General features: G+C 36.2%; 1 protein-coding gene across 5 annotated transcripts in view; it reads right to left on the minus strand.

Annotated features, from left to right (window-relative positions):
- Positions 1–343: 343 nt before the first annotated feature.
- The window catches only part of RBBP8 (RB binding protein 8, endonuclease), a 37554-nt gene continuing 10355 nt past the window's right edge, over positions 344–27542 (minus strand). For 4 of the 5 annotated variants that reach the window (XM_064655150.1, XM_064655142.1, XM_064655125.1 and 1 more), the window contains 16 exons: positions 26283–26378; positions 24521–24633; positions 22714–22789; positions 19217–19380; positions 17686–17787; positions 16894–16991; positions 16092–16219; positions 14273–15155; positions 14062–14188; positions 10556–10656; positions 9654–9768; positions 8973–9125; positions 8287–8356; positions 7225–7321; positions 2860–3001; positions 344–959 (listed from right to left, as the gene is read on the minus strand). In XM_064655150.1, the coding sequence (XP_064511220.1) occupies positions 862–959; positions 2860–3001; positions 7225–7321; positions 8287–8356; positions 8973–9125; positions 9654–9768; positions 10556–10656; positions 14062–14188; positions 14273–15155; positions 16092–16219; positions 16894–16991; positions 17686–17787; positions 19217–19380; positions 22714–22789; positions 24521–24633; positions 26283–26378 (2563 nt within the window). In that variant the 3' untranslated portion in view covers positions 344–861. Of the gene's footprint in view, positions 960–2859; positions 3002–7224; positions 7322–8286; positions 8357–8972; positions 9126–9653; positions 9769–10555; positions 10657–14061; positions 14189–14272; positions 15156–16091; positions 16220–16893; positions 16992–17685; positions 17788–19216; positions 19381–22713; positions 22790–23481; positions 24497–24520; positions 24634–26282; positions 26379–27542 lie in introns of those variants that run through there. The other variant, XM_064655159.1, reaches the window with a different exon arrangement.

Below are 27542 nucleotides of genomic sequence, written 5' to 3' on the forward strand. Positions count from 1 at the left end.
CTTACTTCCTAAACGCAAGTATGGAACTATATTGCCTGCTACAAAAAATTTATTTAAAATACCTCTGGACAATCCTTTGTAATCTAGGTGATGAGCATTGCTGTCCACTAGGAGAACTCTAGGTAGAGCTGTCACCCAAATTTAGAAATAACAATGCTTATCTCTATCAACAACTGAGACATAGATATGCAAACAGGTCCAAATTAAGAAAAAAAAAAGAAATATTGGATATTCTAATTTAAATACTTAGGAAAACACAGTGCTATACGTTTAACACCAAAATTTAAGAATGACACTTAGACTTCATGGTTTTCCTACCTCCAAACTATTAACAGTAGATACATTTCATATTTAATACAACTTTATTTACAACCATGACACAAGCAAATATAACCATTACTGCCATAAGAGAAAGGCCATATAAGAAAATCCAGTGCAAAATAAAAGTACCCTAGAAAATCCACATTTCTATTCCCATTAATAGACATTTACCCTTGCAAGAATAACTGATTTCAGTGACTTAAAAGCAGTTACTCACTGACACAAAGTTTAGACAGGATTTGCTGGAATTTTAGCTGTTGACTTCAAAGGAAAAAAAAAAAGTGGGAGACTCATTGTCCGACAGGTGCAAAAATTAATACAAAATGTATTAACACAATACGAAACAAACATACATTAAATAGTTTTTGTTTCCTGCTAAATCAGACTTTCAAATGAATTCTATAAAATTTACATATTCAATTAAACAATTTATCTATCATTGTGGAAAACATAGTCCTTTATTTCAAGTTTATATTAACTATAAATATCTATGGGCAGGAAAGATACGCTTCAAGTTGGCAGGCCTTACTTCCCCATCCTTTATGTCTTTTGCTCTTTGCCTTTTGGAGAAAACATCACAGCATAAGGCTGCCGTCTTTTTGGACGCTGACAGGGAGCAAGATCCTCTTTAATGTATCCTTAAAAGAATAAGAATAAATCTGAAGTAAGAAATATAATATAAAACCGGGCATAACTTTAGCTTAAATTTGTGCTTACCCTCAAAAAATAACTTGTGATTTTTATTTCCTTTTGTGGCAACTGGTTCTCACTTCACAAAAAGTTATGAGATCCCAGGGTGCAATATCATTCATTAAAACACTTCTCTGCTTTCTAGTAGATGAGTGCATAGTAATGCACTGCAGACAGTCAACACTGAAGAGAATGGTAACTATGAACTGTTCAACTGTCAAAAAACAAAACTGCACTTTTCATTTTCTTTTCTACAGAAGATTTTATGTAAGTAACAAAGTATGCAAGCACTGCTAATTCAGTTGACTAATAAAAACCACTTTCAAAAATGTAAATCCTAGTCATGCAGAGAAATGGCACTTTAGGCACATGTGCTCTGTGAGTCTAAACAGTACATCCCTCTGTTTTAAGGGCACCCTTATTTATTGAAGGCTTATCCACCTGGAAAAAGCCAATCATGAACCTACAGATCAAACACACCTTGAAAGCCTTCTGATAAGAAAAGTGTATAGCAAATTTCTATAACACTCAACTTAGCTAACACGGACAGTGAGCAGACATTTTATGCAAGTCGATTACAGCACCTGGCTTTTGTCAAACCCTTACTGTTTATCAGGAACAACATCCACCGCAGTGAGAGCAGTAGATTCCTTCTTCATAGTTGAAAAATGCTGTCTATGTAACTCAGTTATTAAAAAAAAAAACAACACAAACCACAATTGGTTCAAGATACCAGTAAGAAGTAGAAAATACATCTGTTGTACCCCACTACTTTGGAGCAATGGCTGCAATTGCTCATTGTGGGAACTCTCTCTGGTGTTTTGGAGTTCTTGATGCACTGTTACATAATTATTTGTTTTTCCAAGGGAGGGTTGATCTTAAGTCTGCCTCTGATATGCTTTTGAGGACCACTAACAACTGAACAGCTCTTATTCTAGCATAACAAGGAGACAGCCAAGAATTTTTAAAAGAGTCTGTAAGCAGATTCTGAATGGGTAGTAACAAGTTATGTAAAAATCAAAGCTCTCTGTTCTGAAACATTAAGGATAATACTGCAACACTACCACACAAGAACACATACACATCTCTGGCTACATTTTCCTATGCCTGACCTGACACTGTTGTTAGAAGATTAATTCTTCACAGCTAATAACAAATGCACAAGTAAAGATATCAGTAACTCAGAGAGTTCATACAGGGCTCCTCACCACTTCTGAAGAAATGTATATAGAGTGTACTACAAAATCACCGTGTTTTAATATAATTAGAAAAACCTAATTTTTGTACCAAGCTCTAGGATTTTGAAAAATTATTTAGGAAAGAACAAACTCCTGTGTAAAGAGAAGTCAAAAAAAATCCAAAACCCAAACAGCACAGTTTTCTATTGTCACTAACAAGCAGGTTATATGTATTAAAAACTATTTAATCACACCCTACCTGCAACATATCCATTATCATGTGGTGTTATGAAGCTCTAAAAATACTGACAAATTACATCAACAGTGCTGCCTGTCTCTCCTCAGTAAGTAAAATCTCTCAGCCTTTGCCTCTGAAAACCCAGTTCGTGCTTTGACTCAAAGACATGTAGGGTTTTAATTAAGTTCTAGGAAAATCCCAATTATTTCTGCCTTCTCTATCTAGGGTCTAAGAAAGTTTTCATATATTCCTTTCTTAGTAGTACAGGAGCTGCTAAAAATAGACAATATTTATTTAAAATAATGGCTGCTGATAAGTAAACAGACCTCAACAGGACTGGATGAGAAAGGCTACAGATAATTTCAGGGAACCATTTCTGGTAAACAAAATCAGCTCTGAAAAGTGCTTTGTAAGATTTTTTTTTGCACAAACCTCTTTCCATGCAGGTTTGGGTGGAAGGAAATCCAACCTCCCAGAAATTTTCAGGAGTATTTGGAGGAATGTAGCGAAATCTGTGTCTGGAACAGGAAGCTAGTTTCTTCTCTCTCTCTTCTTCTGGAATGTCTGCATAATACTAAATATTAGGGGAAAAAAGAATCCATGTTAACAAATTCATACATATACAGCAACTGCTTTACACAATGACATTGTCAATCACTGTGTTTATTAACACAGTTATCTAAAAATAATGGTGAGGATAGCCAAGAGTAGAGATTTATTATCCAAGTGACAAACACCTGGCAATTATCCTAAAAGCTTACTGAACTTACAGATTATTTATAGTGGCAAATTTGTTAGCTTCCTATCTTTTAACATACCATAGGTACGAGGTTTATGCATGTGTATAATTGCTTATGTCAACCATTTTACTGACTGATTTTACAAATATAAGTAGCACAGGTGTTGAAATAGATGGGAAGTTTTAAAATTTATTAAGTTTCAGCTTGCATTTACAAATAAAATTTAAAAAATGAAGAAACATACTACGAAAGCCCCACTGCAGAATTATTTCATGTCTACATTTATATCAGCAACAGCAAACTTAAGTAAAAATTCTTCCTTCTTTATAACCCTCTAATTAGGAGTAAATAAAGAGCTAGTTTAACTAGCTGTCACTGAGACTCCACAAACTGTCTACCAACCACACATTCTCTACAGTAAATTGGTTACTCTTTTATTCCTGTCAGCTGTACTGGAGGTTGCAAAGACTTCAAACCTTTTTGCTGCATGGTCCCATGAGTAGCATCTAAGAAAGTTAGGTGGTTTTTTTTCCATGCAGTTTTGTACTGTTTCAATTTGTAATTCTAGTTGTGTCTCCTAAAAATACGAATCTAGCACTTTGATATCAGAGAGTGTCGAAATATTTTCAAAGCGAATTCACCATGTGATTCAAGTGGTAAGCCAACAGTCACAGCAACACAAGAAACCTGACCCTTGTAGAAGTGGTAATACAATTCTACTGAAATGACAGTGTTACAATTCAGAAAGGCAAACTAAAGTTTAAAGCTCATTCAATCAACTGCAAAGTGATCTAGACTGGTGAAATCAGAAAAGGAAAAGGAGCCAACAGAGATTACTTCCTTTCCCCAACTACTAGTAGGATTTTGCATAAAAATCCTCCTTCAAAAAATCATGAGATATAAATATTGATGATTGTATAGAAAAGAGTAATCACAGCTCTGAATATGTCAGTGTCAAAACTGCATGAAATAGGAAAAGCAGACTTGTTTCATTTTGTGATTCTGTAGTCCATGGGAACTGCAACTCTACCTAAAACCGGTACATTTCTCCCCTCCCCAAATCAATTCAGACTTTGTGCCATTTTACAAAGTGTGAGACCAGAACATACTCTGCTCTCTCCCTTATTAGTACATGCATCTGTAACATGTGGATCTCCCAGTCAAGTACACAGATTTAGGTTGTTAGCAGGTTGTAACCAAAATTCAGGTTATGGTCTGTCTACTATGAAGTCCGGGAATGTGGGACAGAATAAACAGCCCATTCCATAGCTAATATTCAGGAATTGTTATGAGCCCCTAGTAGAAAGTTCTTGAAAACTTTTTTAGTCTAAGTCCAGGATCAGTCACTGAATTTGTAGACACTTCATTTGACAGTGTTTGCCACTGTCTTATAAAACGTTCCCTTAAAGCAGAAAAAGCCTATGCCAAGACCAGAACTTAAGTGGGTATCATCAGTATCTTGGGGATTGAGTCAGATAGATTAAGGTTACTTTTCCAGCTAGACTTCAGAGATCCATCTGGAAAGACATTTGTGTCGCTCAGTTAAATATCTAGAAACTAATGAAAGAGGAGGAACAAGTAATTGTCATCTGGAACACATCAATTTTCCCTGCAAAAGGTGAGAACATGGTGTAAAGTCAGCAAAATTAATATAAGAATTCTACAATATCTGTATAAGTCAAATAATACTAAGTCTTATTTGGGGATAATTAGCAGTGCTCCATATTTTTGTCCTGTAAATAGCCTGAAAATTTAGAAATTGACCTACTAAAAGTTTGTAATGTGCTGCATTTTTTTTAATTAAAACATTTAGATTGGTAAGGAATATTTATAGATCCAACAATGAAAAATACAGTACAGTTCAGTGGCAACAGAAAATAAAAAGACCAATAAAAAATTAAGACAAGTATGTTTTAAATAGAAATTAGAAAGTAACTTTTTTTCTTTGGCTTGTTTAGAAATCTATTAGGGTTGACAGAGAATGAGAGAGTTGTGTATGTCAGCTAAACAGCAATAAGAACTCTCAGCTGTTTTCTAGATTGATTTCCCTGTCCACAGTGTTTTCAGTCCACACAAAACATTCGAGCTAGGGTTTTCCATGGTGAAGATAGGTAATATCTCATCCTACAGTGTCTTCTCTGTAAAATAACTGTTTACAGAACTCTACAATTTCAAGTCTCAGAAAGGGAACTCCCATTAGTTTAGCACAAAGTTACTTACAGAATAATTTCTGTAATCTAAATGCATATAAAAACATCTGACTGATTCTCCTACTCATCCAAAGTGTAGCTAGACTTTATAGCCACACTAACAAATGTTATTTTTACAAGCTACCAGTAACTCCTGCCTACAATCTTTCTCTGATACCATTGCAAAGTCATAACAAAACAAGATGTCTTATCAAAAGTTCAACACTGTAAAGTGAATGAGATGCTTCCACAATTTTAAGATAAGCACTTATAAAGGACTGTAATATCAGTCTGCTGAGGCATGTGCAGAAATTAAATCTGTCCGGTCTTCTCAGAGTGACAGGTAACTCACCCTACTCACATCACTTGCAGCACACAGCCAGAAACAACTGACTGATATCTACCCACTCCCAAAATATTTCCTTAGACTTTGGCGACTTTTCAAACCCACATGGCTAATCAGTAAGCCAAAACTTTTTAAAAGCATCATTTATGCTTTATCCAATACTCCCTTCTTCCATAGGCATTTAATTCAAAGCTAGTTTTATTACTGTGCAATGACAGAGCCAAGCATTCCCTACATTTCAAGACATTCATCTTGAATGGTGTAGACTAAAAAAAAAAATCAGAAAACCAAAATCAACAACAAAACCACACTTTCCTGACACTTAATGTAAAAACCTACTACTACGAAAGTGGAGCTGTGAATGTTTTCAGACACCACAGTTACCACTCTAACTTGACAGAAAGTAATAAGAACTGCATTTGCAGAGAGAAGATCTGCAGGTTACAGAAACAGGAAATTAAAACACTAACCACATGGCTCTTGGACCAAGAAATAGACTGAAGGTTTGGGGGTTTTCTTTGGTTTTGTTATTTTCCAATATCTTGTTTTCTTTCAAACTCTTTAAATTAAACATATTTTTGAAAATGGTGTTTATAGTTATAAAACTTAAATATTTGTATTTAATGAGTTTCATCAAAACTATTTTTCAGGAATGTGTTTTAATTAAAAATATAGTCTTATAAATTTCTTCAACTAAGTAAATGGGACTTGACTGCAAACTGAACAGCAGAAGATTCAATGAAAAATGTTGATTCTATATGGGTGTGGAAATTAGGTCAAAATATTCCAGAAAATCCATCATTATTCAGTCACCAATCCACATTTCTAGTGAGTCATAATTTATTAGATCATCACCAATTATTAAGTTCAGCCTGAAAGCCAAATTAAATATGTCCTTATTACACATGTACTTACTTCAATATTTTATCTCTACACCAAGTATCTGAAAGCAGTTTACTAAATTGAAAGGGAGGAAAAAATGTGATCATGAAACCTGAAATGTAATACCTTTTATCCTGCTAATGTAAACATTTTTGCATGCATTTGCACATATAAAAACATTGCCACCTATGCTGGTGCAATTATTTGAGAAACTTATCACAGAAAACAAGGGAAAAAACAAGCAAATCAGAGATAGATATATCTATTTATAAACAGGAACAACAGGACATAGAACTTACTGAATCCAGTACCTGTAAATTTCAGAAGAGCTTTTGAGCTGAAATTTAAAACTTTTAATAGTTCTTTGACTTACTGATCTTACTGGAACCATGATGTTAGAAGCTTCTATAATACATATACACAAAAAAACCCCAAGACTTTATATGCAGTTACTACAGCTGAAAACAAACAAACCAACCGCAAACTTGGTAAAACAGCTTTGGTAAATACTTACTCCTCTGCTACTGTAGGTAATGACAATGATGCAACCAGATTCATGATTTTAACAGCACTTTAGCACTTAAATACTGTCAGAGTTAGGGGAATGGAAGACTGACCAAACTTTTAAAGCATTACTTACTATTTCACATTCCTTACAAGTATGGCCAAGTAATTTTCTTCTTTCTTCTTTTTTTCGAATAACCTCAATATGAGGAAAATCTAACACAGTATTCTTTCTGAAAAATAGAAACATTTTCACATATGATAGTACTTTTATTTCTTCTACATAACTGGAAATTTCTGTTTTTTAGAACATAATGATGGAGAATCAAGGGAAAAAAAAAATCAGATAATGCCTGCAAAACCCAAATCAGATTGTATTTCATAGCTGAATAGGACTATTTTTATAAATAAAAGTTTTTAAATGTAATATGATCTTTTACATAACCAGAGATGTATGTCTCATTATTATGGCTTTTCATTGTGTGAAAGTAATTATTAGATAGAAATTGTTCAAATATAAATCTTCTGTAGAGTATTTATTTTTGTCGGAGTTGTGCTTGCACTGATTTCCATGAGAGGAACATATGTGGGGGTTCAAGACCAGAACAGATTCTTTTCAACTTCTCTGCTCACAAAACACTAAACAAGTTTTCCTCTACAAAGAAAACATACACCAAAATGAAAAAAAAAAACAAGCTAACTGAAGGGCTTGGTATCATTATAAAATAAAGATACAGACTTCCAGTGATGATTATAGAGACAGCAAATAGAGGAGGCACTAAGAGGCATAGTTGTTGAACATTATTCATTTATTGCGTAGAGCAAGGGGCGAAAATATCAGAGAAGGAAAGATTTTTATTTGTACAAGCAACCTATAGGTTCTTGGCTCTTAAACTCATACATGACCACATGCCTGTAAGAAATCACATGGATTACAAAACACTGCGTTCCATAAATTATAAAAAGCAGAACAGGCAATACCTTCTCTTCAGCAAATACGATAGGCATCTCAACATGGTTACTTTTTTTCCCCTACCCCAGCTTTTATCTAAGGCTTTTATCTAATTTAGTAGATCTTTTGCCTGTGCATCTTCAACTGCTAATATATAACAAACATGTTGATTTTATGGAGGAACAAGCTCCCTACAGGGAGAATATAAAGAGCCTTAGAATGTCTATACAGAACAAATTAAATTACCTTTCATCACTTTTGAAATATGGCTCCACAAAAGCTTTCTGTTTGGCTTTATCTTGTTTATCCTCATGCTCTGTACATATACATGCAAAACAAAAAGTTACATATCATATAAGGTGAACAGACTGCCTGGGAAAACTTCTGTAAAATTATTAACCAACTAAAACCAATAAAAACCCGTCATGTACATTCAGTCTGAGATAACAAGTAAAAAAGACAAGCAGAATATTAAAGGGAAGGTTGCTTAAAATACAAAATACTGTAAAATCTTTGATAGAACCTAGGATAGGGAGAAGAAAGGAAGTAATTAATCTGTAGCCAAAAACTAGTATGACTCTTGGGGATGATCTTGTGCAGGGCTAAGTTGGATTGATGATCCTTGTTGGTCCCTTCCAACTCAGCATATTCTGTGATTCTGTTTGCTCTAAGAGTCACTTGGCTGTTCTGCTGTTCTGCCAACTTCCATTACACATCCCACATTTGGGTGGCGACTGTATAAATGAACTAGTGAAATAATTATCATATTGGTTTATATTATGTCCTTACAATTAATCAATTTTCACATGAATTTATGAAAAAAGAACCGATGGTTTACTTGGCATATTTGTTCCTAGAGAACAGAGACTGATTTCAAATCAACTTTTGCAGTTTAACCTGTCTAATAAAGACAAAATCGAATCATATCGCACTCTTTAGTTTCTTGCTTGCTACTGTTATTCCCTTATCCCGCTCTTCATCATGAAGAGTTTCTTTTTCATCACATGCAGAAGGACTATCTTCTGGTAGGCAGGATTCATATTCTTCATGGGTTGTCCGATCAAACATCTCTGTTATTTCTCCTCCTATTATAAAAAGTACAATGAACATCCAAATCAGCCTCTCCACGATTTTAGTCAAGAAAGTGCATTTTGATTGAATGTGTATCAAAATAAGTAACATTTAGTCTTTCCATAGAAAGTCTAGTATGATGACATAGTAAACTTTCAAAGCTGCTGGTTACAAGAGTGATTGTTGCAGGTGAGATCAGAGCTGTTACATGGCTAAGTATTTAACTCTTTGAGCACTACAAATGAACTGGCTCTCTTGGCATAAATTCTATCATTTTCTTAATCTTAAAAAAAAAACACTCAAAATCCACAACCAGACTGATCTGTGCAACCTACAAAAATACATCAGCAGTTTTTTACTGTAAAACATTTTTTATGATATAGTCATACAGGGAAAAAATGCCATTCACTCTTCCCTTCCCAAAAAAACCCTCCAAACAACAACTCAACCAAAAACACCCCAAAACCCAACCCAAAAAAAAAAAATCAACTCCCCACACACCACAAAAAGCAGCAAACCAAAGGGGAAGAAAAAAGTCTTACTTGGAGTGCTTTCCTGATTTTGCTCTTGATTTTTCATTTTTAATAGCACACTATCACTAACATATGTGTAATCCATATCAACAATTTCCCCTCCGACTTTGCTCTGAGAATCACCCTAAAAAAAGCAAAAATGACAATTGCCCTCAGATGCAACTGGTGTAGTCAGTGTCACTTCTGTGTATTCTGAAACACTTTCATAGCAATTACTGGCTTCTTTTTGGACACTCTTTTTTCCCCCCACAGTAATGTCTGCATGATAAAGATAGAAAATCTACATAAAGAATAACATGTTTTGAAATTCAAGTGTGAAGCATTTATCTGATGGGCAAGAAATGCCTTAAAAAAATTTCACGTTAAACTCTCCAAAGATAAAAAGTAACAATGAAACATACAGAAATGAAAGACTGGACAATTTAATAGATTTTAAGATAGTCTTTAAGTGAGAGAGACAAAACAAGCAGACTTCATGAAAATTCTCAGAGATCTAAATAACCAAGCTGCACCCAACCCAGAGAAAGATAATAGTCATTATTGGCACATTTTCTATCACTTAACATAAAGAGATATCACAGATGTATCACACTGAACATTTTCACAGGAAAAATAATGAGATTTAGAATATTTTTTGTCTTAAAAGAAACTCAAAACCACCTCCAAAAGCATCAGTTTCATATGGAGTATATGTCTGCTGAGTTTATCAACTAGACAGTGGAAATGTTTTAGGATAACTGTAGTATACTACACAAAAACAAACATTTCAGGTGTGCAAACAAATATTAAATGAGATGAATTTAGAATTTTGTTAGAAAATGGGTTTGGCCTACCCAGAACAATGCTTGTGATAGTAGTTTTTCAGGCTTTTTCAACATCACAGAACATGCAGGCTTGTTATAAAAGTTTACCTTTGTATCAATCACAGTAATGTCCATTTTGTACTGTGAAAGGTCAGCTCCTGGGTCTACGCTCCACTGTAGGTTTTCTAAAGAGGGTTTATCTTTCAGGTCTGGATGCAGAGAATATGAGGAAAAAAAAGACAATCAGAATCAAACTCTGCCAGCAGCACCCTACAGTGTGTAATTTACATCAGCTTCCCTTTTATCAATTTATCTATGGGCTTAGGGATTATTTTTCTCTAACAGGCTCATTTGGTGTGAATCGTATTTTGTCTGAAGAGTTAGAAATAGATCTTTTTTTTGTCGTATTCAGGAAGCACACTACACCTTTGGGTTTGTATGAGGCATATAATACATAAAATACACTTGCAGGTAAATCCTCTATCAGGTATTATTGATAATGCATAGAAAACATTCATAGGCTCATGGAATTGTTCAGGTTGGAAAAGACCTTGAAGATCATTGAGTCCAACCATTAAGCCAGCACTGCCAAGTCCACCAGTAAACCAAGTTCTTAAGTACCAAATCCACAAGTTTTTTGAACACTTCCCGAGATGGTGAATTCACCAATTACCTGGGCAACCCATTGCAATGCCTGACAACCCTTTCAGTGAAGAAATTACTCCTAATATCCAATTCAAACCACCCCTTGTACAAATTGAGGCCATTTCCTCATCTTATCTGGTTACATGGGAGAAGCAGGTGACCTCCACCTGTCTATAACTTCCTTACAAGTAGTTGTAGAGAGCGATAAGGTCTGTCCAAAGCCTCCTTTTCTCCAGGCCAAACAATCCCTGTTCCCTCAGCTGCTCCTCATAAGACTTGTGCTCCATCCCCTTCACCAGCTCCATTGCCTTCTCTGGACATGCTCCAGCACCTCAAAGTCTTTCTTTTAGTGAGTGGTCCAAAACTGAATAGAGGATTCGAGGTGCAGCTTCATCAGTGCAGAGTGACAGAGTGATAGCCACCAGTGCAGAGTGACAGCCCTGGTCCTGCTGGCCACAGTATTTCTGACAAAGACCCTTTTGGCCACCTGGGCACACTGCCACCTCCATTGTTCAGGTGGCTGTTGACCAGCACCCCAGGTCCTTTTCCACTAGGCAGCTTTCCAGCCACCCTTCCCCCAGCCTGTAGCAATGTTACATGGGGCTGTTGTGACCCAAGTGGAGAACCTGGCACTTCACAGAATCACAGAATATGCTGAGTTGGAAGGGACCCACAAGGATCATCGAGTCTAGCTCCTGGCCCTGCGCAGGACCATCCCCAAGAGTCACAACATGTGTCTGAGAGTATCATCCAAATGCTTCTTGAACTCTGTCAGGCTTGGTGCTGTGACCACTTCCTGGGGAGCCCAACCACCCTCTAGGCTAATATCCAACCTAAACCTCCCATGACACAACTTCAGGCCATTCCCTCAGGTCTTGTCACTGGTCACCACAGAGAAGAGATCAGTGCCTGCCCCTCCTCCTTCCCTCATGAAGAAGTTGTAGACTACGATGAGGTCTTCCCCTCAGTCTCCTCTTCTCCAGGCTGAACAGACCAAGTGGTTTATACCACTGGCCTCAGCCCATCCATCCAAATCCCTCTACTCTCCAGCAGATCAACACTTCCACACAACTCAAGCTGTCTGTAAACTGACTCAGGCTGCACTTGATCCCCTCATCCAGGCCATTGATAAAGACATTAAACAGGACTGGCCCCAACACTGAGTCCTGGGGAACATCACTGGTGACCGGCCACCAGCTGGATGTAACTCCATTTGCCTCCACCCTCTGGGTCTGGCCATCCAGACAGTTTTTTATGCAGTTACGAGTACACCTGTCCAAATCATAAGCAGTCAGTTTCTCTAGGAGAATGCTGTGGGAAACAACATCAAAGGCTTTGCCGAAGTCCAGGTAAACATCCTCAGTCTCCCTCATCCACTAAGCAGGTGTGGATCCTTCAGTGGATCCCCATCCAGCCTCATAGACTTGTCTGTCTAAGTAATGCAGCAGGTTGCTGACCATTTCTCCTTGGATTATGGGGGCTTCATTCTGCTCCCTTTCCCTGTCTTCCAATGCAGGGGACTGGGTACCCCGAGAACAACTCATCTTACTATTAAAGACAGAGGCAAAGATGGCATTAAGTAACTCAGACCCTTCTTCAACCTTTGCCACTATGATTCCCCCTGCATCCAATAAAGAATGGAGATTCTCCTTAGCCCTCCTTTTGTTGCTGATGGATTTCTAGAAACATTTTTTATTGTCTTTTACGGCAGTAGCCAGATTAAGCTCTAGCTGGCTTTGGTCATTCTAATTTTCTTTCTGTGTAACCTCACAACATCCTTGTAGTCCTCCTGTGTCCTCCTGAGTTGCCTGCCCCTTCTTCCAAAGGCTCATAAACTCTCTTATTTGATCCCTGAGTTCCAGGCAATGTTCACTCAGGTTGGTCTTCCTTCCCACCAGCTCATCTTTCAGCACATCGGGACAGCCTGCTCCTGGGCCTTAAAGATTTCCTTCTTGAAGAATGTCCAGACTTCCTGGGCTCCTCTGCCCTTCAGGACTCCCTCCCAAGGGAAAACTGTCAACCAGTATCCTAAACAGGATACTCCTTACTTCTCTGAGAATTGAAAACTCTTATCATTTTGTGACTGTTGTGCTCAAGATGGCCCCAACCATCACTTCACCCACCAGTCCTTCTGTCCACAAACAACACGTCCAGGGGGTGCCTTCCCTAGTTGGTTTGTTATTTACATTAGATCAATGAGTCAGGTCTAAGAAAAAAGCATATTAGTGTAAGAAAAGAGTACAGAAGTGTCTGGGCATTGTTCCAAAGATGTCTCTTGATTTGTCTGTGAAGAGAATATTTAGATTCCAAGCTACACAGCCACACCAACTAGTGACAGATATGTTTTAAATTCATAATACAAGTATTTCTAAATAAAGTATGCAGTGTAATAGCTCACCTAGGGAGTACATAAGCCTTGATTTTACAATCCTAGTTCAAAAAATTAGTTTTCAGACTGAGAACACTTAATAGGAAAGAAGATACAAGGAAGAGTATATATACAGGAAGAGTATATGGCAGCCTATGTTTATTATCACTAAAGGTACAAATTTCTTTAACAAATCATTAGGAATAATGAAAAATATTAACTAAATAGCTTATCCTTACACTTAAGTACAGTTTTCAAGCATTTGAAAAAAGTTTAAACTCAAACTTGCTGAGATTTTTATTATTACACTGCTAAACAATAGCAATGCTAAACAAACAAGAAAGAACAAGATTCCTAGCCTGTTGAGTATACACCTGAATACCAACGATATATTTATTAAACAGTGGCAAAAGAATGCCAGGAAGATACAGACTGTAAATGTGGGGGGTGATCTTAAGAAGTCCTGAATAGAATGAGTCTGAGTTAGAAGCACAACAAAGTGATTAAAGTGGAAGAAAGTAACACATGAAACATTCTATTCAACCATAGCGCAGGCTGAGGTGGTAGGGCAGCAATAAAAGGAACATTTTCATCAAGTTACCTTGCTCATTTTGCAGTGCTTTACTTTTTGATACTCTGCAAGGGTTTGGTTGAAGCACAGATGCTGGTTCAGACTCTCCATGTCCTGTCCTTGTTTTCCTTCTAATTGGTACATGGCCACCTGCAACCTAACAACATATTGCAATTTTACTATTTCCCAAAACTTAAATATAGTATTTCAAAGGAGCATAAAAGAAGTCAGAAAAGTGTACCTGTACATCACCAAAAAGTTCCTCTGTCTCTGCAGAACTTGGCAATGGTGCAAATTTGAAGGGAGGAACTTCTTCTTTCATTTGGATCTGTTTTTTCTTATCTGGGAATGTTTTTCCCAGCATTGCCTCTTGTACATACGATTCCTCTTGTAAGTCTCTACCAAACAAACAGCTCTCGTTGGCATTTTGAATGGACGATAAACCTTCAGGAATGGGCTTCCCCAGGTGTGAAAAAATGTCATTCAGAGTCACCTGTTTCAGTCTATTTTTACATGTCTCCTCACTTCCTTGTTTTTTCTCTTGACAACGAACTCCAGAGAAGCGATCGGACAGATCCAAGGGCTTATCAACTGTATGTTCCCCATTAATATGCTGAACATCTGATCGAAAGGGCACAGAGTTCTCTTTGTTGAAAGATGTTTTTTCACAGCTAACTGCATGATCGTCTTCAGTTTTCTTTCTCTTTGCACACCTGCCTTCTAGCTGCTTTTGGTGCACGAGAAGGAAATCGCTCTTGATCACCTCATTTTTAGCTGTGCAAGTGTTTCCAACACAGGTTACAGCCTCACTAGTATTCTTTTTCACAACCATTTGCCTACTGATAGACGCCTGGCTGATAACTGAGTTGATTTCTGTTCCAAGATTCAGTGGTGCAACAAAAGCAACATCTTCGGATTTTGATTTACTTTTATGAGATCTGGAACTGGATGGATTGTTGAAGAGGTTGGTTTTGAGATTAGCCTTCAATCCTGAATCTAAAATACAAGGAGCATGACCTATACTTGAGTTGTTCTTCATACTGCTAGAAGCTCCAAAAACAGGAGAAGCTACCTGAGAATCCCAGTCAACATGTGGTGGAGTGTTCTGAGATGGATCTGAAATACTGAATACAATGTGAGATGAGAGATTTTTCTGGTGTACAAAGGCTGGGAGGAGAGAAGGGGATATACAGAAATTCTAAGTTTCCTGTTACTGATCTGATATAAAGCTGTGCAGGTTGCTAGTATTAAATGAAAACAGAAAGAAAAACCAAAGGGAACTTATTTTAGGAGTAAGTACTGTTGCAATTAAAGAGCTGTAAAAGGCAAACAAAACAAGATCTTGCCCTTCATTTTGGTATGGTGTGAAAATCTGTTCCACGTTCAACTGAAAACAGCAGACAGACCTAAGCCTGCCTAAGAATCTCTTCTATCCAAGGACTCCCTACCTTTCAGTGCAGTGAAAAGGAAGAAAGAGAGAAAGACTGCTATTGCAACCAATCTAGGATCTTGTATAGATCTTAAAACCAAGACAACATATTCTCAAAGCTTCTCCAAGTGAAGGAAAAAAGTGCAAGCTTCTTTCAGGTACTCTGTTTCTTACCTGTCATCAATAAAACATACATTTGAGATGACAAATAGGGCCAAAAAATTTCAGTTTAGACCACAACACACTTAGGAGAGTGGGAAGGGCAACATTAAATCAGTATGACACCTGATCAGCAGAAAAGTTTAATGATCATTTTCCTATTCCAGCTTTAGGCCCATTATCCCCAGGGTTATGAGCCTCACACGATACCTTGCAATAATGGGAAGGCAGGGACTGTGTACACAAAAAGCCCAAATCAGAAGTTTGTGAATGAAGTAAAAGTCCACAGTTTTGCATTCTATCAGTTTCTTTGCTTCCAATGTTATTTACTTGAAAGAAACACCTATGATATGAAAACACTTATTTCCATGTGTTTAAAGCAAAATGCTGTTAAGGTTTTAAATTCTACTAAAACCAGAACTTCATATAAGCCTGCTTAAAACAGTATTATTATAACTGTGTGGAAACACACCCTAAATTGCTGTCATCATTTCTTGATTCAGAAGCTGGATGCTTTCTTGAGTCTTCAGTCTGCATGCTCTCTGGGGCCTGGCTCATAACTGTATTAGTGTGGGGAAGATTCAGTACACTCTGGGACTCCTATAGATGGTGAAGGAAAACAAAGAAAGGAAGCGTGAGAAGATACTGGAATTAAAAATTAGAAATATCAGAATTAAAAATTAGAAATGTGCTAGATTTGCACACAAATACTCAGAGGACCCATTCAAATTGAAACATTCAAAACTTCATGAAAAATAATAAAAGCTAGGAGATGAACTTTTGGCCAGCAACTTTAAAGAAATCTTATGGAAACTGAAAATAATTCATCATTCAAATGCTCACACAGAGAAATAGTCTGCATACTATAATTTTCATGGTAGTTTCCAAGCAAAAACATCAAGTAATCTGACCTGGAATCACCAAACAGTCTCATCACCTAATACTCTATTTTCAGTGCCTTAGACTTGATTACTGCACAAAGGGAGTTTGGCAGACCCAAGGGTTTAGATCACTGTATTAGTAAAACTTGCAAGTTCTATACAAAGTGGGAACCATGTCCCAACCATTCTCCCCAGCCCCCAGATAGGTCAGCTGAGTTGTATCTCCTCTTGCTAGAGCAATTCAGTAATGAGTAAGCAAAAGTAAACCAAAGTGAGTTTACTGGAACTCAGAATACCTTTGCAGAATCTTAATGCAAAAGAGGAAAAACACTGGTTTTGAAAACAACTGGCCCAAAAAGCTGCTTATGTAAGAAATTTGGGAATACTACTTACAGATTCCTCTTGAACACCAAGTCCAATAGTTTCTGCGACAACTGCAGCCAAGTTAAAAGATGGCTTTGGAATGGGATAGCCTCCTACTCTTGGTTTATCTTTGTGAGAAGATCACAGTAAGTTACATATACATTATAGTCTCTTACTCCACTCACACAGATGGTACAAACGCAGAACTAAAAAGTTCACAAATTAAAACTGGCATTTATGGAAATAGTTTGACCTGTATCAGATAAAAATCATATCTGAAAGTGCTAAGTGGAAGAGGGGGGCAAAAGAAGAATTTCTGATGAGAGCAAACTGCTGTATCAGCACAGAGAAATATGCTTCCAATCTGAATATAGCTTCCAAAAATGAACATACAAAGACAAGTCAGTGTAAAAGTTGCTTTTCAATCTCCCAGTCCAGGGCAGGAATAGTCTGAGAAAAGCACATAGAACAGTGGTAACGTATATTTATAGTAAAATGCTTCTCTTGCATATTTCCTTGGTGACAGTCACCATTATTTTTCCCATGTTTTTATTAGAAAAACAAATAGATGAGTTTCCCTTTGAGGGGTTTAACATTACACAGTTCATTAAGCTGGTGCAAGTTAATAAGATTGGAAAGTACAAGAACTACAACCACCACAACCATGACCTGCACGAATGATTCCATGCTAATTCTCACAGTCATTAGTTAAAAAGGTTTGCACCTTTTTACATTTCTTTGTTAAAGAGATGAACCCTCAGTTTTACAATATTTTTGCCTTATTTTGAATGGAATTAGAACTAAATCTATTAATACACTTACTTGGTACAGGGGACAGTTGTGGATCACAGGTGTCTGCCACTAGTATCTCTTCTCTGTGGTTACTGCTCACTTGTGTGGAAAAGAGTGGAATTTTTCCAAACTCTAGGAGATGTAGAAACATTTTCACTCGGTGAAATTAGGTATCCTGTTGTGATAATTTTGTGTAGATACAGACAATGATCCTGACCTTAAAAGCTCCTGAATATGAGTTTTGATATGTCAGTAGATCCAGTAATCTAAGCACACCTGATAATTTGTCATAATGATACCTCAGAATAAAGCCACAAATATTTCATATTAATCCTTTTTCTCACAAATATGATCCCAGCCGGTCACCCCTAAAACAATAACTAACAAAGAATTACACCACTGTCTATACTGACCACATAAATATATGTATTCAAGCTCTATTTTACCTGTTAATATGGCAACAAAACAATTAGAGAGTAAACCATCCAAGGGACTAATGTTCTGCATCAGCTAGTGTAATAAAGTGAAAAGGTGAAAACCTGAGATCTGAATTATGGTCAACTCTGCCACGTAGTCTTTTCCGTCCAGACGACCAACAGTTTTCCATAGGCATTAACTGTGATAGGTATTTACACCATTTCTTACATATTATACTTTGGATTCATTTAGTAGCTCCATTTTTTTATTCAGAAAATGGAGAGGTATAGCTATGCTTAGAAAGGAGAAATTATTCACAGTACTAAAAATTTCAAATGCAAACTAAAGGCCACGAATAACCAGCTCACCCTTTTTACCCCACTGTTGTCCTATTTTTATTCTTCGAAAGAGGCTTTTAGTCAAGACTCCTATTTAAATATACTCATACATTATTTAAAACACCTTTTTTTATGCCAGAAGATAGATTAACAAAATAAGAGCACCTGGATTATCGTATTACCTGTGTATCATTAAAATCAAGTACAAAGACCCTTATTTCACAAGAATATTTCTCATAGTTAAAATACATTAGAACTTACAGAACAAAGTCGGGAAATAAACTGTGGACAATACTCCTAGACTTAAGACAGAAAACAAATGCAAATGGTGTATCAGTACTAGAAGAAGAAAGATCATGTAGGTATCTACCAGTTTCAGTAAAATTACTTTAATTTGCATATTCTGCAGAAGAATTGCAGAATGTGGCAAAACATTTGTTTCCCTCTCCGCTAGGTGGTGGCATCGCTGCACGCACAAGGCAAACCAGAACAGATTTTTTTTTAGCTAATTTGTACTTATGGAAGAAATACAGGTTGAAAAACTGTTACATTTGCATATGGATGAAGAAAAGTAGAAGGTTGAGATAAGTTCTGAGCATACTGCTGACATAACAGTTACTGTCAAAGACATTTTCCCAATCACGTATTATTGCACAAAAAGGAAAAAGGCAAACCAAAAAAAGGCACAAGATTATTTATTTTTTTTTAGGTTTTGCCCTTTGCAATCAAATTTATACATCATCTTTCTCTATAGCCCTTAAGATAATTTTTAAGTTAATAAAAAAAATCAAAAACAGTACTCTTACCACTGTTGCTAAGTTCCAAATCTGAGTGTGCATGTTCTGTGTATCGGATATGCCTATTCTCTTTTTTTCTCCTCATACGATTAACCACAGAAAATGAAGAGGTCAGAACTGGAGAATCTGGAATGACTCCTTCTTCTAATTCCACTGCTTGCTGCTTTTGCTCCCTGGAGACCAAATCAAGTGGTCAAATAAAAATCCCAAGTCAGCAAGACGAAGAGTTTACATTTCAGCAAGCAGGACAATCACATGGTCCAAGAAAGCAACAATTAGGAAATGCAGCCATCTCAACAGCATCACAGTGTAAAAAAGTAATACTACAAGCCAGTTTTTAGATACATCTAAAACCAAATTCACCATTGCTCCATCAAGCCAAGGAACAGCATAAAACCCTAGCTCTTCACACTTGAAGTCAACATATAACTACTGCACTGTGGAAGACCTTTTCCCTGGAAGAACCTAGGCATTGGAGAGTTTATAGCCCGCTCTCTGAAGCACGTGCTACTTTAACAAAAGAATGCTGAAACAGATGGATTAGTGTCTCCTCTCCCAGTACATCCCAAGAATACTGTCTTAAATACAAAACATCTGATGTTACCTCCAATTCACAAGGTCTTCAGAGATTAATGTAAAAAGCATGTAAAGCAGGTAATGTAAAACAGAAAATGAGTTGCAGTGTTTATCTTCTCTCACACTGTCAGCTCTAACAGCATGTTGCAGAGTCAGTATATAAAAATTAGCATTAAAAATAACTGTATTTTCTTTCATAAAACTGTATCTAGACATAGCAAGAAATAACAACAAAAAAAGTGTTAATTTTGGATCTTTTAACTTAAATACACTTTGTTTAGTACTTAATAAGAGGCTACCTGCTCTGTGGTGATGGCAGTGAGAAATGGAAGAGGCAGTAAAAGAAAACTACACAGAAATCTAACTCGGCCTGCTTGGTCATCTTTCTGCAGTTGCACTTTTCCTTGATTCTCAAGAGAAAACACAGGTCAAAAGATCATTTCCTAACTATAAAAAGAAGGATATAAGGTTTTGATCTAAAGGAAGAAGAGGAAATGCAGATATATTTCTGCTTGGATTGAAGTGAACCACAAGATCTTATATAAAATAAGGTAATGGAAAACTGTAAAAAGCTGTCTGGCTTAAGACAAAAAGCATTTTTGCACTTAGGCTTTTTACTATGATTAACTCTGAACACTTCATAACAAACATTGACGCACTTGATGCTCCGAAGCCTTGACGAATCCTATTGTGTGATTTTGTAATTCCTCTTTTCTAGCAGATTTACAAAAAAAAAAAAGCACTGGAAAACAGTATCATCAACTAGCAATATCTTAAGAAACAAATCAAAACAAACAGCAAAACAATTTATTCATCTATTTACTTTGCAAATTTAAGTTGGTTGTTAAAGTTCTCTTCAAATTTACTGGCACATGTGGCCTTGTATTACAAATTAACCTACTATAAATGTATTTTTCAGTATGTTAGTTCTGTGGAAACTAAGAGGTAGTTCCTACATACCATCACAAAAGAATGCCACCAACTGAAAAAGCTGCTACACACATAACTACAATAAATTCTGAACCATGGAATTATCTGACACCTCAGAAAAGGTTTTCACAGAAATTTCCTTGCTGTTTCCATCCACACATAATGAAATCCTAATCTGTTAAAGGATCAGATAATACAATTCTGCTACAATTTCATTGATTTCACTTTTATGGAGAATTCTTAGATTTTTTTCCCTAATCTTACACCTTGGTAACAAAATACAGAAGACTGCAAAAATCTGATTTCATGTCATGCACCAGAAACAACTTGCTATTTTACACCTACACATTGATAGTATATTGATCTAAGTTATTACTTCTAAATAAAGTAACATGACTATAGTTAAACCAAAACATTCAAATGCAGTGACTATATTAAAAACAGAGGGACCATCCTTGTTAATTAGTGTTTATCCACTCAACTCTGCACTCATTTACATGACCACCTAACATGCAGAGCAAGTAACTTAGTGTTACATTGGTCATTCTCAACTTTCCCATGTTGGCTGGAGATTTTTACAGGAAGCTAAACCACAAGATTGGAGATCAAACTAAATGAATTAGGATGGATCTGCCTGGTGCTAATTTTTTTCAAGTCATCTCCTCACTGCATAGAAGAACTGCTGCTGAGCAGCAATTACACATTGCGAAGGATATAGAAATTTGTTCCTACTTGGTACTAAAAGGTAATACTCCTATGGTCATGAAGTACGTTACTCCAAGAAGATTACATGCATACAGAAAAAGAAATTACAATTAAGGTGCAAAGGATGGGAGACAAACCAAGAAATACAAAGTAATAGGACCACAGTAACTCTGAATAGAAATCTAGTTGTTTTACTTCTCTATCGAAGCTATCTTCTGACAAAGACAAGAAAAAATTAGGTGCATAAAAAGGCTGACGTATCACATCCACACATCCTGCCCCACTTCCCCCGTGCATGTACACAACTTATTCACAGATATGCAAAAGTGAGATAAGTTTCAGATGATGTCAAACCATAACAAGAATGGAACACTACCTCTGACTTGCACAGTGCAGCATATCTGCATATTAACCACAACATTACACGGCACATTCTTGCTATTTCAAATAAAAATTTGATGGTCACTTCGTAGCTTCCCATTTTCATGGTTTTCTTTCAAAATTTACTATGGTCTTTTTTTCTTTTAAAATTGTAACATTATTGTAAGTTTATTTTAAAAATTTATTGTAAGATCCTGGGATTTTCTAAGAAACTACTTTTCTAAAGTTTTAACCTAGAAGGAAAGAATTGATAAAGAGTCGACTGAGGAATAAAAGTATGAGACATAATAATAAATATAATGGCCAGTCTTCGCGAGCGAAGATTTTTGGGAAAGGTCATTAACCCTTCCAGCCTGCGCAGTGGATTTTTTTAGGTGAGACACAGCATGCGCTGAACTGAGCCCACCCTTTAGTCCTGAGGTTCATCTGCCGGGGCCGAGCAAAGCTAGGACAGTGGCAGTGAGGTCCCCAGGATGTAGGTTTGTTTAGAGTGACCTTCTCTTAGGTGGATTGCCTACCAAGGCTGACGAGCTCCACCTGCCCAGGGGGCCGGGAATCGAACCCGGGTCGCAGTGGTGAGAGTCAGGCACTCTAACCACTAGACCACCAGAGGCCCCTTAAGTATGAGACATAAGGCTTTGCTAATACCACGACCAGAGGTCAAAAAAATTCCTATGACAGATTTACCTCTCTCGGTTTAAAAAAAGACGTGCTCATTTAAAAGAAAACAAAAAATCTGCACAACAGAAAGAGGCTAGGCCTATGTTGCTATAGTGGCAGTATGCTATCTTTTCACAATCTATCAAAATAAGGAAACAAGTTTTAAACACTTAAAAGCTGATGTTTATATTCCCAGACATTTCTACTGGGGAATAGGGGAAAGAGGGAAATATCTAAAACAACTCAAAACTTACTCCAGCTCCTTCTGTAATTGCTGGAACTGTTCAGTTATCTTTTTATTTTCATCCTGTAAGTTGTTTTTTTCATTCACTGCAGTTTATACAAAAAAAGAGAAAAAGAAAACCAAATATATGTTAATATCATAATTTTGCCAGGTCCTTTAATTGTAATTGTAACTAATTGCAAAATGTAAAATTGTAAAATGTGAAACCCTCTCTATGGTTTACAAAAATGAAGTTTCAAGCTAATCATTAAAAAGGCTGCAAATGATGTGTTAGAAAAGGGAAAGGTGTCACAATTACTGGATCATAATATTTGTTCTACACATTCATTAATTACTTTTCTCCATGTAGATACAAGCGAGACTGTGCTGTAAATATGAATGAATTGCTCACTTGAATTCATGGACAAAATTGCTTCCTTAGACTGAGGATAACCCATGAAGTATAAAACAATTAGAATTTGGTTTTAGCAACTGAAGCAACCAAATAGTTGAAGAGAATGAAAAAAATCCTCCACCAAGAATTTCTTTAAAATCAGTTAAATATTTTGGTAATTAAGAGAGACTAATCAGAACTTTCTGATTTTACTTTTCTTAATTTCCAATTCATTCTGTCTGTACTTCACACAAGTTTATGGCATCACCCTTCAGCCTTTTTTCCATGCTGTCTCAAACTAACATAGTGATTAGCTCCCAGCTTTTCTGTTTGCTTTAATTTTTGTATTCTTGTTCTTATTTTGTTGTTGTTGTATATTTTACCACTGGATTACTTTTGACTGACCTTTTCCACTGGTTGTCATACAGATCTCAACCCAAATCCACAGAATCCTACTGTTCTGTCAGACAGTGTTCCAGAAGGTTTGTACCTAATAGGTCTCACCTCGATTTTTAAGATTCGGAGCTTTATTTAAAGATTAACAGGGTTCAGCCAATCATTAAACACAGAATTCAGAATATTTTTACACAAATGTCCAATAATAAAAATCCTTCAAAAATTGATGTATTTTGTATTAGCACAGAACATAATATTTCCATAACTTAATTAAGCATTGAAAAGCTACTTTTTGTATTTGGAATTTCTCATGTTTTAAATCTCATTGAAAGTCTGCTTGCTCTTGATCAAGCAAGACAACTAAATAATACAAAATAATTAATGGTAAAGATACAACTAACATTTTAGTATCCTGTCCTGTATTATTTAGCACTTCATACAACCAATCTTTCCAAACTCTCTTTATGAATGCATTTGTGTCCTGCTTGAATGTCACCTAGAAGAGTTTATTTTGCCCCACATGTACTACTTCCTGATTTCAAAGTGTGCTGCCTACAAGCTGCCTGGTGTAGATTCTTTTGTGGTTTCCGTGGGTCATGTGAAAGTTATGGGTTTACTGCAGTTAAAGTTCAAGTTCAGCTAACTACAGGACACAAGCTGGACCCAGGGCACTTAGTCTGAACCTGCTACTTTGCGATCACCAGTTCCTTTGAAGTCATGGTTTCTTTAGGAAAGCTGGCAATCAGTCATTCTAGCTGCAGGAATAAACAGAAGCAGCCACATTTTATCTAAAGTAGCTACTTTACACAGTAAGATTTTCCACGTCAGTTCACTTTCAGTATCAGCACTTCAATCTAAGAAGGTGGGTCAAATGACCAGTAATTGGTATGTTACATATTTTCAGACTGTAAAGTTAAAGTATCCCCCGACTGAACTTTTTGGGCTTACTAAGCACACCACATATAAATCATATCAAGTTACAGGAATTCATGAAGAGCTAGTCTACAAAATAGTATGTTTTGCCTTCAGACTTGTGGATAAAACTCACTAAGCTCAGTAATAAGTTTGAGATTCTGCTGCCGGATGTTTTCAAACTCTTGCTGCTTCTTTCTCATGTGTTCTTCGGTTACAGCACATCGATCACATAATCCTGCTCTTAATCTACAATAAAATTGAGAAAAAAATGTCCCTCTGTTAAGAAAATATTGCCATACATGAAGCAGATGTCCACGTTAACAGACCTTTTGAACAATGAATACCAGAAAACTGTGCAGAATGCCACTAAATACTGTGGGTTTATATGTTGACATAGCAATATTTTAAGATTTCCAAATGACCTAATACTACATGAACTAACATTTGCATAAATGACTGTAAATACTTGATACTTCTAAAGCAACATGCATTACTTTATTAAATAAAGTAGAGCATGCTACACTTTGCCACTGAAAGCCTTTGTGAGATGTCCTACTAAGGATAATGTCAGACATAAATTACCAGTCATCGTAAGTAAAATTCATTCAAGAAAATACAAATAAGCAAACAATTTCAGTAAGTATTTAGTAAGTGTTTCAGAAAGTATTCAGTATTATTACTTTATCTAAGAAGGATATATTACTGTCATTAAGCAAAACAATCAAATAAAAAGGACAAAGTTCACTCCATAACAAAAGCCATGCAAATGTGAAATCTTTTGTGTAGACACCAATAACTAAAGTGGATCCAAAAGTTTGTCATGTGAGGCATTGACTTCACTGTCTCTAATGGTTTAGATCAGCTGTTTAAAGCACAAACAAACAAAGTTTCCAACTTCAATTTCCAATTTCCAAACAGCTGAATATTGGAAGTAAAAGCCATACTGGTTTATTGGTACTCTAATATTGTGGAATTATGGAAAGAATAAATACTGGAATGCCTCTTCATATTATCTAATTGTATAATAGACAACATATTATAATCTTGTTGTATTAAATCATTTTAAGTACTCTTTTAGTTTTCTGCAATGTAAACTCTTAATCTGCTAAAGGATTAGAAAAGTCCATCCACACTACAAGTGTCTCTTTACTTACATGGTATGAAAGTTTATTACCTGCATGGTTACAAGTTTATTCCTAAAGCCTTTCACAGAGAAACGGAGTTGAAATCAAAATTTGAGTATCACAGCTCTAAAATTTGAAGTAACAGGGAATGTTGGAAAACAATTTACTATGTAATGATGTCCTGTTCCCAGAAAGCTTCGGAGAGCCTATTAACAGCAAATTTAACATACATGTTCCAAAACAGGTATAACTTTTAAAGATGAAAAAATGCACTGTAATTTCATGTCTGTTGGTTTTGTTTTGCTATACCAGATTAAACAGGAACAAATAAGGGAAAGGCAGAACGGGTCAAAAGGCAATGAGAACAACTAAGTCCAAAAGAAAGCAAAGGACAGAACCTGTAATTAAATTTAGGTAAAACAGACAATTGGCAAAAAAGATTTCCTCAAATTTGAAAGATTTCCTAATGAGTTATTTAATGAGCTTCACAATATATTATAGCCTTTGGGTTTTGTACTTGTATTATGTCTTGGCTGATATGTAAATTTACCTCTACAAAGATGGATGTAAGAGAATGCACCCTAAAATGTCCGTTTGCCTCCCAAGCTGCTCTATTTTATTTATCTTAACTGAACTAAGCAAACTAAGCACTTCAAAAATAACAATATAACAAACTCACCAAAACCTAATAAATTCAACTGGCAAAGTATCCAGAGCTACTCTGTAAGAGCAAAACACAGCAAACTCAAAAGCTAGAAAACACTACTTCACCTGTCTTCTAAAACCTTGATGGTGTCATGAAGTGCTTTTTGCTGTTCTCTGAGCTGTTGGTTCTTGGTATAGAACTCTTCAAGCCTCTCTGCATCCCTGAAAGCAAACAGAGAAAAATTAGTTCTACCTTTAAATTACAGCTATTAATTTTTCAATAGAGAATTCTCTCTGGGATGTTTCTTTCATATTCTTGGGAAAATCTTATTATTTTCAGCACAAATTTTAAGTTGAAGACGAAGCAAGTGTTTGTGATGAACGATAATTTAGAAATGACTGAATTAGGAAATATGCAGCTAGTTTCTAATCTGTATTACAGTTGATCTTCTGTTGGTAAATCTAATTTTTGCTCAGGTAAAAGTTAAGAGTTGACAGTCAAAGCACAAAAGCTAATAACATTCAAGCAACAATCTCAGAGAATATAAGCACAAACACTTCTCTTACACTTTACTGTGTTGTGGAGCTGTTGGGAATCTAATGGGGGCTTTCACAGTCAGGTCATTTTGGTCTTTTCTTAGCAGGCAGTGAATCTTGCAGTGTGGCAAACCACATTAGGTTTAGAAATGTCTGAAAGGTCTTTAGGTCCATTAGAGGTTTACTTTCTCAAGAAACAATTTGCAGAGTCTATAAAGCATGTATTCCTGCAATATGAATACAGCGAAAAGAACTCTCTTTCCAAACCCCTCAGAAATAGAAGATCTTGAGAAAAATACCTTCCCTAAAAGCCAGAGTTAATTAATTAGCAAAGAGTACCTCCTCCTTAAAAGAGGTAAGGAAAAGCAGTAACATTAACTTCCCAGTTTTAGCTCCCCTTCACTTTTATTATAGGATCACCCCACCTCCCCAAGATGTAAAGTACAAGCTAGAAGAACAATTTTTTTCTACAAGGCAATTAACATTCAGTAAAAGCTAAGCAACTGAATCTATGTAACACGACAATGACTAACTTCTGAGAATTCATTTCCAGCTCTTCTTTTTACCACGGAATCCTTTGTATATATCCGTGAAAGCGGTTGTTTGTTTTCAGTGTGCCTGAGATGGATTATTTGAGGAAGCCATGAAACTGGCTCATGAAAAGCTGTTAAGCTCACACACAACAGGAAATGAAAACATATTTACTAACTTGTTGATACAGCTCTTTTACACAAACATACTTTTATATTGGCACTATCCCTTTAACACATGTTTAGTCAAACACATTTTCATATTGCTGGCATTCCAGTAATACAAGAAATTAGAAATCATGGGGCACAAAGTGAATGG

This window comes from Pseudopipra pipra, chromosome 1, assembly GCF_036250125.1.
Source record: "Pseudopipra pipra isolate bDixPip1 chromosome 1, bDixPip1.hap1, whole genome shotgun sequence".
NCBI lineage: Eukaryota > Metazoa > Chordata > Aves > Passeriformes > Pipridae > Pseudopipra > Pseudopipra pipra.